This window comes from Neovison vison, chromosome 5 (assembly GCF_020171115.1).
Source record: "Neovison vison isolate M4711 chromosome 5, ASM_NN_V1, whole genome shotgun sequence".
Taxonomy (NCBI): domain Eukaryota; kingdom Metazoa; phylum Chordata; class Mammalia; order Carnivora; family Mustelidae; genus Neogale; species Neogale vison.
Window position 1 is genome coordinate 37,099,142 of NC_058095.1, and position 12,441 is coordinate 37,111,582.

At 39.6% G+C, this 12,441-nt stretch overlaps 1 protein-coding gene across 2 annotated transcripts in view; it reads right to left on the minus strand.

Moving 5' to 3' along the window:
- Positions 1 to 4,977: 4,977 nt before the first annotated feature.
- Positions 4,978 to 12,441, minus strand: part of VMP1 (vacuole membrane protein 1) — a 141,454-nt gene continuing 133,990 nt past the window's right edge. For both annotated transcript variants that reach the window (XM_044248547.1, XM_044248548.1), the window contains exons 11-12: positions 7,519 to 7,621; positions 4,978 to 6,300 (exon numbers count right to left, since the gene is read on the minus strand). In XM_044248547.1, the coding sequence (XP_044104482.1) occupies positions 6,157 to 6,300; positions 7,519 to 7,621 (247 nt within the window). In that variant the 3' untranslated portion in view covers positions 4,978 to 6,156. The remainder of the gene's footprint in view (positions 6,301 to 7,518; positions 7,622 to 12,441) is intronic.

The window sequence follows — 12,441 nt, forward strand, 5'->3', positions numbered from 1 at the left end:
AAAGCTAAACAGCACGTTTAGAATGATGAGGTGGGGGGGTGGTGGTGGAAATGTGGCCTATAAAGGCCTCCATCCCAGAACAAGACCTCTCCAGAAGGCTTTAGGTGGGGAAGGCCATCAATTCAAGTTGCACATACTCACCCTGTGGAAACTCTCAAAAGAAGGCAGTGCCTGTTAGCTTAGATAAATGGCTGGGGTCGCTCTTAGTCAAAGATGCCCAGAATAAGCCAGAGCCTTCCCCTCAAGAATTCAGGAATGTGGTTTCCAATGCAAATAAAGACTACATTGTAGAAAAACTGCTGGAGTGTGTCCAAGCGCTCCCTTTGTCCTTTGAGTCATTTGGAAATAGTTAACAAACGGGTTGAACACCTGGGCTGATTACCCCTAAAGGGGATTTCCAGACTCTATCCTGTAGTCATCTCCTCCCTTCCCAAAGCAGCTCTGTTCCTCCCTCTCTGAACTGTGCCCTAAAGATTCCAAATTTTCTGATTCTAAGCTTCCTAAGTTAGAGCAGCAACTGCTGCTGACACAAAGAAACAAGGAGCCAAGCAACTTTGTGCTTTTTAAAAAAGTTTATTTTAAATTAAAAGGAACAGATGTCCAATGTTTCAAAAAGCCACACATTTGTGGATTTGGCTGATGAACCGTCTAAGCTGCATTTTGTTTCTGTTCCCATAGAGTCAGCCAGCCACTTACAACTGACTCACGCTGGGCCACAGTTTGGGCCTGTCTCCCAACTACAGAATTAGAATCCCAGATCTCAAATGAATCCAGGGTGTTTGGGTGGAGAGCGGAGGCCATCTAAAATAAAATTTTTCTTTTAATTTAGTAGTATCAACACCCACACAGCAAACTGTGCAAGGCTAGTGGGTCAAAGAGAATGAGCAAACAGTTGGCACCTGCCTATCCCTGCACCACACAATTCTAAAGGCAGTGAGTAAGCAGCTGTCCAGAACAGGTTTTATTATAATCTCTTTTATGAGTACTGGTTAAATATGCAAATACATGTAGGTTATTTGCTGCAATTCAAGGCCTCACCCTCAAGGCAAATGCATTACCTCAGGTGAACTCCTGGCCTTGCTAGGAAGGGCAGGAACCTAACTCCCTGACTACCAGACACAAATGACTCAACTGCTTTTAGAATTTTAAAGTACATTATGTGCTTTCTTTTCTTGTTGTCTTCAAGAAAAAGGAACAAACATTTCAGATGCAACAGTTTTGCTTAGCATTTCATTTACCATGTTTTATGAACACCAGAGAAGCTTTGATCAACATCAGTTACAAATGGAGTATAACTCGGCTTTCAAAAACGGCTATAAACGCCTGCTTACAGGCACCTGGCTGGCTCAGTCAGTGAAGTATGCGACTCTTGATCTCAGGGTTGTGAGTTCGAGCCCCATGTTGGGCGTGAAGCCTACTTTAAAAAAAAAAAATCCCGCATAGGTTAACTTTTTGAGAGCACTTCAATCACGAATTATTTCTGAATAAAACAAACCAATTTTTTTTTTCCTAACAGAAATGAGACTTTTAGGTCTACTGAGGAAAGGTCTTGTATGCCAACTTTTTTTTTTTTTGTAACTGCTATAACTATTTACAACCAGCAAACCTCACAGGTTATTCTAGATGGAGCATTTCTAACCAGTTTTTTTTTTTTTTTAAGATTTTATTTATTTATCAGAGAGAGAGAGGGGGAGAGAGCGAGCACAGGCAGACAGAATGGCAGGCAGAGGCAGAGGCAGAGGGAGAAGCAGGCTCCCTGCCGAGCAAGGAGCCCGATGTGGGACTCGATCCCAGGATGCTGGGATCATGACCTGAGCCGAAGGCAGCTGCTTAACCAACTGAGCCACCCAGGCGTCCCCTAACCAGGTTTTAAAAGAAGATAGGGGCGCCTGGGTGGCTCAGTGGGTTAAGCCTCTGCCTTTGGCTTAGGTCATGATCTCAGGATCCGGAGATCAAGCCCCACAAGGGGCTCTCTGCTCGGCAGGGGGCTTGCTTCCCAACCCACCCTCTCTGTGTCTCTGCCTACTTGTGATCTGTCAAATAAATAAATACAATCTTTAAAAAAATAAATAAAAGCATATTCCTTTCTTCCTCTACCTTCTAACTTTTTTTAGTATTAACTGTATTTATAATAAAAATAAATTAGGAAATGTTAATATTTTAAGGTGGTAATGTTAGAAAAGCATTTTCAATTATTTTGTAGTAATTTTTTTTTTTTTAAAGATTTTATTTTATTTATTTGAGAGAGAGAGACAGTGAGAGAGAGAATGAGCGAGGAGAAGGTCAGAGAGCGAAGCAGACTCCCCATGGAGCTGGGAGCCTGATGTGGGACTCGATCCCGGGACTCCAGGATCACGCCCTGAGCCGGAGGCAGTCATCCAACCAACTGCGCCACTCAAGCGTCCCTATTTTGTAGTAATTTTTAAAAATATTTTATTTACTTGACAAGGAGGGACAGTGAGAGGGAAAACAAGCAGGTGAAGCCGGAGAGGGAGAAGCAGGCTTCCCGCTGAGCAGGGCGCCTGTGACGTGGGGCTTGATCCCAGGACCCTGGGATCATGACCTGAGCCGAAGGCAGATGTTTAACAACTGAGCCACTGAGTCACCCTTATAGTAAATTTTGTGTATCTTTGCTTTGTACCTTAAATTGCCTAGCTGGGGGTTTTAGATTTGACACGGTTTTGGTTTTATCAAGTTGGTTCCTTAACATATGCTTTTCTCTTTATTAATTTGTATCTTGGGTTTAACTTTTTTTTTTTTTAAGATTTTATTTATTTATTTGACAGACAGAGATCCCAAGTAGGCAGAGAGGCAGGCAAGAGAGAGAGGAAGCAGCAGGCATCCTGCTGAGCAGAGAGCCTGATGCGGGGCTCGATCCCAGGACCCTGAGACCAGGGTCTGAGCCAAAAGCAGAGGCTTTAACCCAATAAGCCACCCAGGCGCCCCTGTTTTAACTTCTTTAAACAGTGTTTCTACATCCAAACAAGGGCATACAGGCTGAGTATTTAAAAGTGTATACTGGGGCACCTGGGTGGCTCAGTCATTAAGTGTCCACCTTCAACTTAGGTCATGATCCCAGGGTCCTGGGATCCAGTCCCTCATCACATCAGAATCCCTGCTCAGCAGGAAGCCTGCTTCTCCCTCTCACACTGCCCCTGCTTGTGTTCCCTTTTGCTCTGTCAAATAAAATCTTTAAAAGAAAAAAAAAAGTTTCAAAGTCACCTACATGAAAGGTATAATTATAAACCATTAACATAGGCTGCTGCATATGGAGGGAAGTGGGTTTCAAAATTATGGAAGGCTTTTTGACACTAAAAGGCTGGGAACTCCTATAAGCTCTTTATACACGGGTCAGTCAAAACACTGTTCACCCCAGGGTACGAGGGGGCAACCAGTTATTCTAATTAGCCTAATGCATTAATTGTACTCAGAGGAATCAGTGTGGAGCTGTGAAAGGAAGACAAGCCTCATGCTGTCCTACTAAAGCTACAGCCCACACAGAGCACCCTGGAAACAGGCTGAGCTGGTTTCTATGGGAGCCCTTGCTACTGCTCATCTATTAGTGTACTTCAGAAACTGTACTCTGGCCTTATCTTTCTCTGATTTTTAGAGAATGAGGGTGGCCATCCTCCAGATGAAAATAAAAATCTCCCTTTCTTTGGAACCCCACACTCTAGCTCATAGATAGTAGAGCAAATACTACAAGTTCCCCACGTGGCATGAACTCTCTGAAGGGAGTTTCCCCAGTGTGTCAGTGCACACACTGCGGCTGGGTTGCGTTATACCTCACTGCACTGCTTCTGGTCATGGAGTCGAGATATCATATAGTACCATAGACATTCAAGGCACAAAATGACACTTAAACAAAGTAGACTGAATTAGAATTCCCAGGCCCCTTTTTTTTTTTTTATTTGCAGTAACAGCAAACCATCCACTTACACATTTTCTGGTCTTCCATCACCTGGAATCAACTAGGTTTGTTTTTGGGATCATGTAGTTGTTGTGTCCACTTTGGTGGATACAAGAAAGGAACCAACCAACCACTGGAACGGAGGGTGCCATTCTGTCCCAGTGGAATCCAGCAGGACCATCTGAGCATGCCACACCTGGACACTCAGCGGAGGGAAGGAGGACAGCTGCTCTTTTGTTTTCCAAGTAAATTCATTTGAAAGTGGACCAAACATCATCCTACATCAAATGTATTAATTACTTAGATTGTCACTCTAAGAAACATTTTTCTTTTTCTAATACCTTACTCTGAAATAAATTTACCAATAAATCCTAAAAATTTAGTACAAATAGTACAATTCGTATTTGATATCCTCTTTCCTTTCTTCAAACACCAAATAAAATGTAGGTGAAAGACATGAAACCCAACTGGAAGGTAAATTAGCAATTCATGATAACCCTAATGAGTGTAAAAAATTTTGTTGGTTAACATGAATCTCTCTAAAATAGAGTATCGGGGTACTGCTTTCCAAATAAAGGATCAATCGCCTTGCCAGAAGGTCCCTGGGCAGAAAAAAAGATTGTTAACCTTTTCAAAACCCACAAGACAGGTTGTCTGTCCTATATTTAGCTGTGGTCATGGAGACCATCCCAATTTTCCATAAAATCTTCACAATGCTGCAATATCATGGCATAAAAGATTCAAAGTGCCACTAGACATAAGGACCACAGTTTCTGATCATAAACCATGAGGCTAGGTAATGTTTAAATGGGAATATTTGATATGGATGGTCAGATGAAAGATACCAAAATGTCAGACAGCCCATCGACTGCTGTTGCCATGACATTCAACAGTCAACATCAGTCTGATAAGCTACCCGACAAGGTGGTACAGCCATGAAGATGTCACGACGGTAGGCAAAAATAAGCAGACATTCAGGCAGGATTTTATAAAACAATCAGGCATTTCTGGCCTGTTGCAATTTAAGCCCAAATCTACTCTTAACATAATGCCAGAAACAATCTTCCTAAAGAAAAAAGAGAAACTGTTTATTTTCTTCCCAAGCAAAACAAAGTGACCAAGTTCAACCAGACACATCCCAAAAGAACGCAACACTTATTGAAAAAAGGCAAGAAAATTAGGTTACATAAAAAAGTAAATTTGTCAAAACCAGAGTACATTCTGAGCTAAAATTAACACAGATATAAGAAAGTGGGTTTTTTCTTAAACAAACAAAAGTTATTCTCTCTTCACTGCCCTGTAATTTGTATACTTTCATTCCTGTTTTCACAAACCCCTCGCTATGCAAATCCCTAAGCTGCCCTTTCAGCAATGGGTAGCGAGCTGCCCAATTCCAGCCTTTCCAGCCAGACAAAAAAGTACCTTGGTTATGGCTCTTATGTGCGAATACATGAAGGCTTAAGAAATTATGGTTGTGGGCGGATTCGGCAAGGCTGACCAGTAGGTGGTAGTAGCTAAAATGAAGCAAAAAAATCAAAACGCTCAAGAAAACGGACACAATTTTGGAATGATCAAAGATGTCTTTATAAAGTTTGTTCATGACTTCATTCTAAATATACAGAATAAAAAATGGTGTCAGCTCATTCGTGAGACACCAACCAGAATTTTCTTATACTGTCTCAAAATTTAAAGATCAGTTTCCCAAGAGGGTGTGCAACGCATCATAAAATGGCCTTTTTTTTTTAAAGGTAGAAGAGGAAGGGGTGGGCAGGATAGCATATTAAATTTTACCATGATAGACATGCAAGACTGTCATCCAATCTAGTATAATTTATATACATTTTAATGACTTAGAAAAACAAAGGAGTCATTTTCTGACAAGCCTAAATGGCTTGACTATTCAACATACTTAGGAACTTTTTTTTTGGTGCCCGGGATTCTTTAACTGTGCCACGTGGGCCTTTTGAAGGTAACAAAGAAAAGGACAGTTTCTGTTAAGTTTGCTGCTGAACATCACATTCCACCCTAATAAAATACAAGCTGGATTGAATTGAGGGTGGATACCTTACCTTAACACATAAAGGAAAAGTATGTCAGTGCAAAATATGGACTAAACTGCTTTCAGGGGAAAAAAAATTAAAATTGATAGAGGTTGGAAAAGGGAATTTTCCTTCCTGGTTTGGAGTCCTCCCAATTTAAGGCAGAACCCATCCATTCTAACTTCTGCCAATAAAACCTTTTCCTGCTTATTTAGTTTTCTCTTCTGAGTTCAACCGCTGCTGCATTCGTTTGGCATAACTTTGTGCCATGGAGTTAATGATGGACAGGATGAAGTAGCACACCATTACAACCACCAACTTCTCAAACAGCCAGGATAACCAGTTTTCTCCCTGCAAGAATAAATGCAAAACAATCCAAAAGAAATATTTCATTAGTTTGGTAGTAAAAAGAGAATCATCTATAATATTTAAGAAAAATGAAGAGAACTTGATGCTTATAACCTATAAAGTCTAAAAAATTAAAATAAGAAGTCTCACATCTCTGGGTATCCTGAAGTCTACATTCAGGCCTTTTTACAGCCAATTATTAGATGTTGATTCACATAGTTTAGAATGGGCCAGGTGTGAGGTCGCCTCTTATCTTTTACTATATAAGGATAAAATTGATTAAATTCTACTATCTGAAGTTGCCATGTAGATATTGGTAGAGAGTAATGTCAAGATGGTTACATTCTTGTTCCAGCATTGGTAGCAGCTGTTTAAAATGTTAGCTCTTCCTGAAGTCATATTTGGTCAACTGAGGGCAGCAAAGGGCCACACAGAGTCTAAGGCCATCAAATAATAATAATAATAATAATAATAATAAATAAATAATCCAACAGTTGGGATGCCTGGGTGTCTCAGTTGGTTAAGTGTCTGCCTCTTGATTTCAGCTCAGGTCTTAGCCCCGCACTGGGCTCCACGCAAGGCGTCAAACTCACATTAAAAAAAAAAAAAAAGAAAAAAAAATCCAACAAGTATGTTTCCTTCAAGTTTCCCATTTCAGGTTACTGCTTACTCATCCTCTTCTAGTCATTTCCCTTTGCCACAGAACTGTTTACAGAAAAGGCAGGCATAGTTTAATAAGTTAAAGTTTTTAAGTTCAGCTCTGTGAAGAGCCTTAGTTGATTAAAAAAAAAAAAGATTATTTTCCCATCTTTGAAAATAGGGCAAAAATGAAGGGAGATATTCAAGTGACTTCGGTTAGTCTAATACCTTCTTATGCTACAAAATGCTACAAATTTAAAATTTTTAATCCACTTGGGAATTATTATTTGTTAATAAAGCATTACAATCAGTCGACAACTCCTTCAATATAACAGATCCATTATTTTCTGTTAACTCTACCTTTGTTTTTTGGGAGAAGATAGATACAAAATAGAAGTTACATTTCTGATTTAGACAAAGACAATTCCCCAGTAGAGAGTAAATAGAGCCGCAACCTTAGTTAAGAAGACTGACAAACAAACCTAGCTCTATTTGCCTAAAAATGCCAGTGAGGGCTGTGAATGGAATTTCAGCCTGAAACCACGGGGGTGGGGAAGAGAAGAAAACGGAGTCAAGTCTCACCTGTGGTGTGCCCATTTCACTTTTGTGGTGAAGCTTCTGCCGCTGGGCCTCCAGGTACTCCTGGAATGGCTTCTGCAGAGATGGACCTACGCCGGGGACAGCACTGGAAGCAGGGCACAATAACCCAAGGAAAAAGATATATTTGGGGAGAAAAGCAGGAAGAATATTAAGAAAAATCCACTTACCACCTGGATTCAAAAAGCAGGGATTGGATAGAAAGAGGAAAAAAATACAACAATCAGCAGAGCTGGCAGAGCCTCTAAACTTTTTTTAGTGGGTAAAATTCATCCTTTAACAACCCCTTAGAGAAAAATCTCTTCCACCAACATGTCTGGGAGAAAGTAGGAGCTGAGCCCCTTCTAGCAGAAGAGTTCATCCTCAGAGTGAGGCCAGCTAAGCGAATGCTGCACACTGGTGTGGCACAAAGAATAAAATGAATGACTTCTGAGAAGTCCCACATTTATCACCACCAGTTCCTGTAAGAACTGGTTTGAACCGATTAATAAGGAAATGACTTATGCTTGTGTCATCCCCAGTTGAAAAAGAAACTGCCCGCCCTCTCTCTGACTTGTCCCATCTTCTCAGAGGGGGGCGGTCCTTTCTCAATCTAAGTCCTTATTAGGACAATCTGTGCGTCATCCTTATCCAAAAAGAATGCATTAGCAAATTTGGGAGGCACCTCCCACCAGTCAGAAGTCAGTGATTAACAAAGGAACAAAGAAGGAACTATGAACCTTGAATCACTTCGTGGCTTATGGTAGATGGTTTGCACAGAAACTACAGTACATTACTAAACAACTTGTTCTGAAACGACTGGGATAGTGATCTTAGATAAGTTTCTGTACTCGGAGCTCCCTCTCACCCAGAGTACGTGGAGGCAGTGCTGTTAAACCGGTTTGGTAACCAGCGACCAGGATCCCGTTTTAGAAATGCTTGCAGGCGTTTTTTTAAAATGGTAACTTGAGGCAACTCAGAAAATCAAACATCTCTATTTTCTGTCCCTTTTATTTTCTCATCTGCCATAATAGGGCTAAAAGGTAGATGAGCCCAATCTCCTGCAGCCATCAAAAGGTTTGTCAATACATACATGCAAGAGCACCTAATGGTCTCCCTTATAAGTACTAACTTCACCTCCTCTTTTCTAGAACAATCCAGTTACTGCTTTCTTAATAAAAAGCAAAGGGGCAGAGGAAGATAATTTTTTTGAATACTGTATTTACCAGAACCTAACACCTACATAAACTCCTGGCTGATACTTTTCCTCGATCTTCTTAACTATCAACCACCTAATACTTAATGGAATCCTTATTTTGTGTCTGACATTGTAGTTGGCACTAAGGGAAAACAAAACAAAACAGGGCAACTGCAAGAAACAGTTCATGCACACAAGGAACTTAAAATCTTGAGAGATTCAAAACACACAGGCACACACACACACATATATACAAATGGATTTGTGAACAAAAGAATTTACAAATCTATACTAAATTCTTTTGGTACAGAAAGTGTATTTCAAAGGAACTGGAGAAAGAAAGGAGATCAGTGTGGGGTGAAGCTGTACAAAAAGCTCCTTTACTAACTACTGCAGGGTATGGGAAAGAGGCTGACTAGACATGTACAGCAGAGGCAAAGACTGCACTGATCAGACCATAAGACCCATATGACAGCCATGGAAGATGGAAGAGGGAAAGTCTCTTAACCTACAGCCTGAGTCTCTCTCACTGACTTCTAAGTGGTTTTACATTAACAACCCATTCTGGGGTAAACCAGAAGAGCTGTGTCTGAACTATGTTGCTATTTATCAGTAATGATTCTGACTGCAATGGGGCAAGAACAGGACAAACTTTCTCTTTATTTATTTTTTTTTTAGCTTTACTTATTTAAGTTATCTCTATACCCAACACGAGGCTCCAACTCACCATCCCAAGATCAAGAGTCACACACTTCTCTGACTGAGCCAGCCAGGCATCCCCAAACTTCCTCTTTAAAAGAGAAATTTTCCTTGGATAAATTTCCTTTTCCTCACATAATGCATAAGGGAATGCAAATAGCTCATCCATTTACACTTGAAACAAACCACGTGAATATAAAAAAACAATTCTGGTAAAATACACGTGTAAAGGGGCGCCTGGGTGGCTCAGTGGGTTAAGCCGCTGCCTTCGGCTCAGGTCATGATCTCAGGGTCCTGGGATCGAGTCCTGTATCCGGCTCTCTGCTCAGCAGGGAGCCTGCTTCCCTCTCTCTCTCTCTCTCTGCCTGCCTCTCCATCTACTTGTGATTTCTCTCTGTCAAATAAATAAATAAAATCTTTAAAAAAAAAATACACGTGTAAAAACATGGGCTTTGAAGATGCAGATTTATAAGAACTTTGTTTCAGATATCGATTCATATGCACTCTTAATAACAATACCCTATTGTCATTGTTTTAAATTCTCAATGATAGCCATAGTCAAGCCATTGTCGTTGTCTTCTTTTTTTTTAAGGTTAAGAAAACCCTTTTATTCATAAAGGCTGAAATGACTGTATGCTAATCTGAACAGCTGATTGTATAAGAAATGACTTGAACATTCTCTTTTTTATGTGCTTCAAGAGTTGGACTCCAACATATGTGCCTTGTTCTCTCTACAGACTTCTAACTTTAACCGGAGTTGAGCAGAAATATGGCTAACAGTTTCCCTCAAATCATTCTTGGGCTCCATTCTTGGGCCATAATTGAAAGAGAAAATGAAGAACTAAGACCCACATGTTAGAAAGGTTCTTCTTTTTTGTTGCTGTGGTTGAGGGGAATGAGGAAGGGACTGGCAACAATCATTCTAGACTCCCTTCAAAATAATCTTTAAAGTTAAATGACTGCCACTGTTAAGTCCATTAAGAGCTGCACACTAGCTGACAAAGAATATGTCATTTAGTGATGTGCAATTTTCAATTATCTTGGGCTAATGTTGAGATTAATTTTTCAAGGTGCTAGAGTGTTACAGGCTTCTTACATGTTTCTGGTAGGTGGGAGAGGTCTCTATGTAGTTTCTCATAAGAGACCAGGAAAACAGTTAAAATAGAGAAGTTAAAAGCTTTTATTGCAGTATATTAGCCAAAACTCTCATGATAAATGCCACATGATCTGAATAAATTTGAAAAAATGAACATATAGGTATTAGGTATTATACAACTATTTATCAGATCCTCTTAATCTTTATATATTCATCAAAATTTTAGTTTTGTTTTCATTGCTTTTTCTCTATAAACAATGGTTTAGGCCACAGTTGTCTCAGCTTATACAAAGCACACTTACATTAGAGATTCCTTAATTAATACTGAAGCTATTTTAGTAATGGACTACATAAAAGTTGCAATTACATCTGTCATTCTTTACATGCATTTAAGGCAAACAATAATAACCAGACTATGACCTCATCCCTCAAGTTATTTTCAAGCAGCCAACAGAAGAGCCATTCCGACATTTAAGATTAATTTAAGGTATAAATATGGGTGATAGGAAGAATAACTTGCATTCCTCTCCAGTGGTTTTTTACAGTTGGCTTAGTAAATGGCTACAGTGCCATTCCCAGAAAGCCATTAAATTCAGAGTACCCTGTGCACCTGGCCAAGGACTCATCTCAACCTGTAGCTGAGTGGGTCCTCCATCTGCCATTAGATGCTGATTAAGCTAAAAGTATTAAAGTTTTGTGATACAGAGTAAAATAAAGTTGGAGAAGAACAAACACACACAAAACTACTTTTCAGTCAACTGTTGGCCTTAAATATGTTTAAATTAGCTTTGTCAACAGCCACTTTCTCTAATCAAGAAAGCCTTAAAGAAACCCCAAACCAGAAAAAATAAAAACAAAATTGATCTCATCTGCTTTTCCTTGTTGTAGACTTTCAACATGGTGGGTAGAAAAAGCTGTGGATAGTAACTGATGTTTATTTTCTTGGCATACACAAAAGTGTTTCAGACAACAGAACTTATTAAAAAAACACATTTCCAACAAATTATTCTAATGGCAATTTAAAAATTTTTGTTATTGATTTTTAAGAAAGGGGGAAAAAAACCTCTCAGAAAATGCAAACAAATGAGGAAGGGGAGAGCAAAGAACAAAAAACACAAAAACAAAACCCACATAAGTCCAAACCCACCCGGAGCTTTTAAGTGGTTTCATGGGAACAGTATTTTGTCAGGCTTACATATCTTAGTAGGTGTTAAGAAACAAGACAAACTTCTTTGTAAAATTCTGTCAAGAGCCCTGACCAATATGCAAACAAAACTCATTATTTTTTTAAAGCAATCTTTTTTTTTCTTTTTTAAAGATTTTTAAAAATTTATTTATTTAACACAGAGAGAGAGGTCACAAGTTGGCAGACAGGCAGGCAGAGGGGGAGGGAGAAGCAGGCCCCCCGCTGAGCACAGAGGCCAGGCCAGGCTCATCCCAGGACCCTGAGATCATGACCTGAGCCGAAGGCAGAGATGGCAGAGGCTCAAACCACTGAGCCACTCAGGAGCCCCCTAAACCCGTTATTTTTCTACAGTTTTAAAATCTTATGTGACTTTGCTTCTGAAATCCATTTATCTGATAAGAAATCTATAATTTAAAGTCTCCCCATATTGACTCATTATAAATAAAGGTCTCCATTATTTTTTGTACCCACAAAAGCCAGAAAATCTTCCAGAGGAAGCATCACAACTGGCAGAGATTGCATAGAGAGTGGGTGGTGATTATTTTTCACAATGCTTTATATTTTCATTTTGTTGGTTATTCCTGGGCTCACACCCATTCCAAAAATTTATCGGTCATTATTATTCTTGTTTTCAAGGGACACTTTTCAAATTGTGTAACTTTCAAACAAATTGGATCAACAAATACTAAAAAACACACATTTTGATTTACTTTCAATCTCCTCTCCATCACAGGTAGTAATCAAACTAAG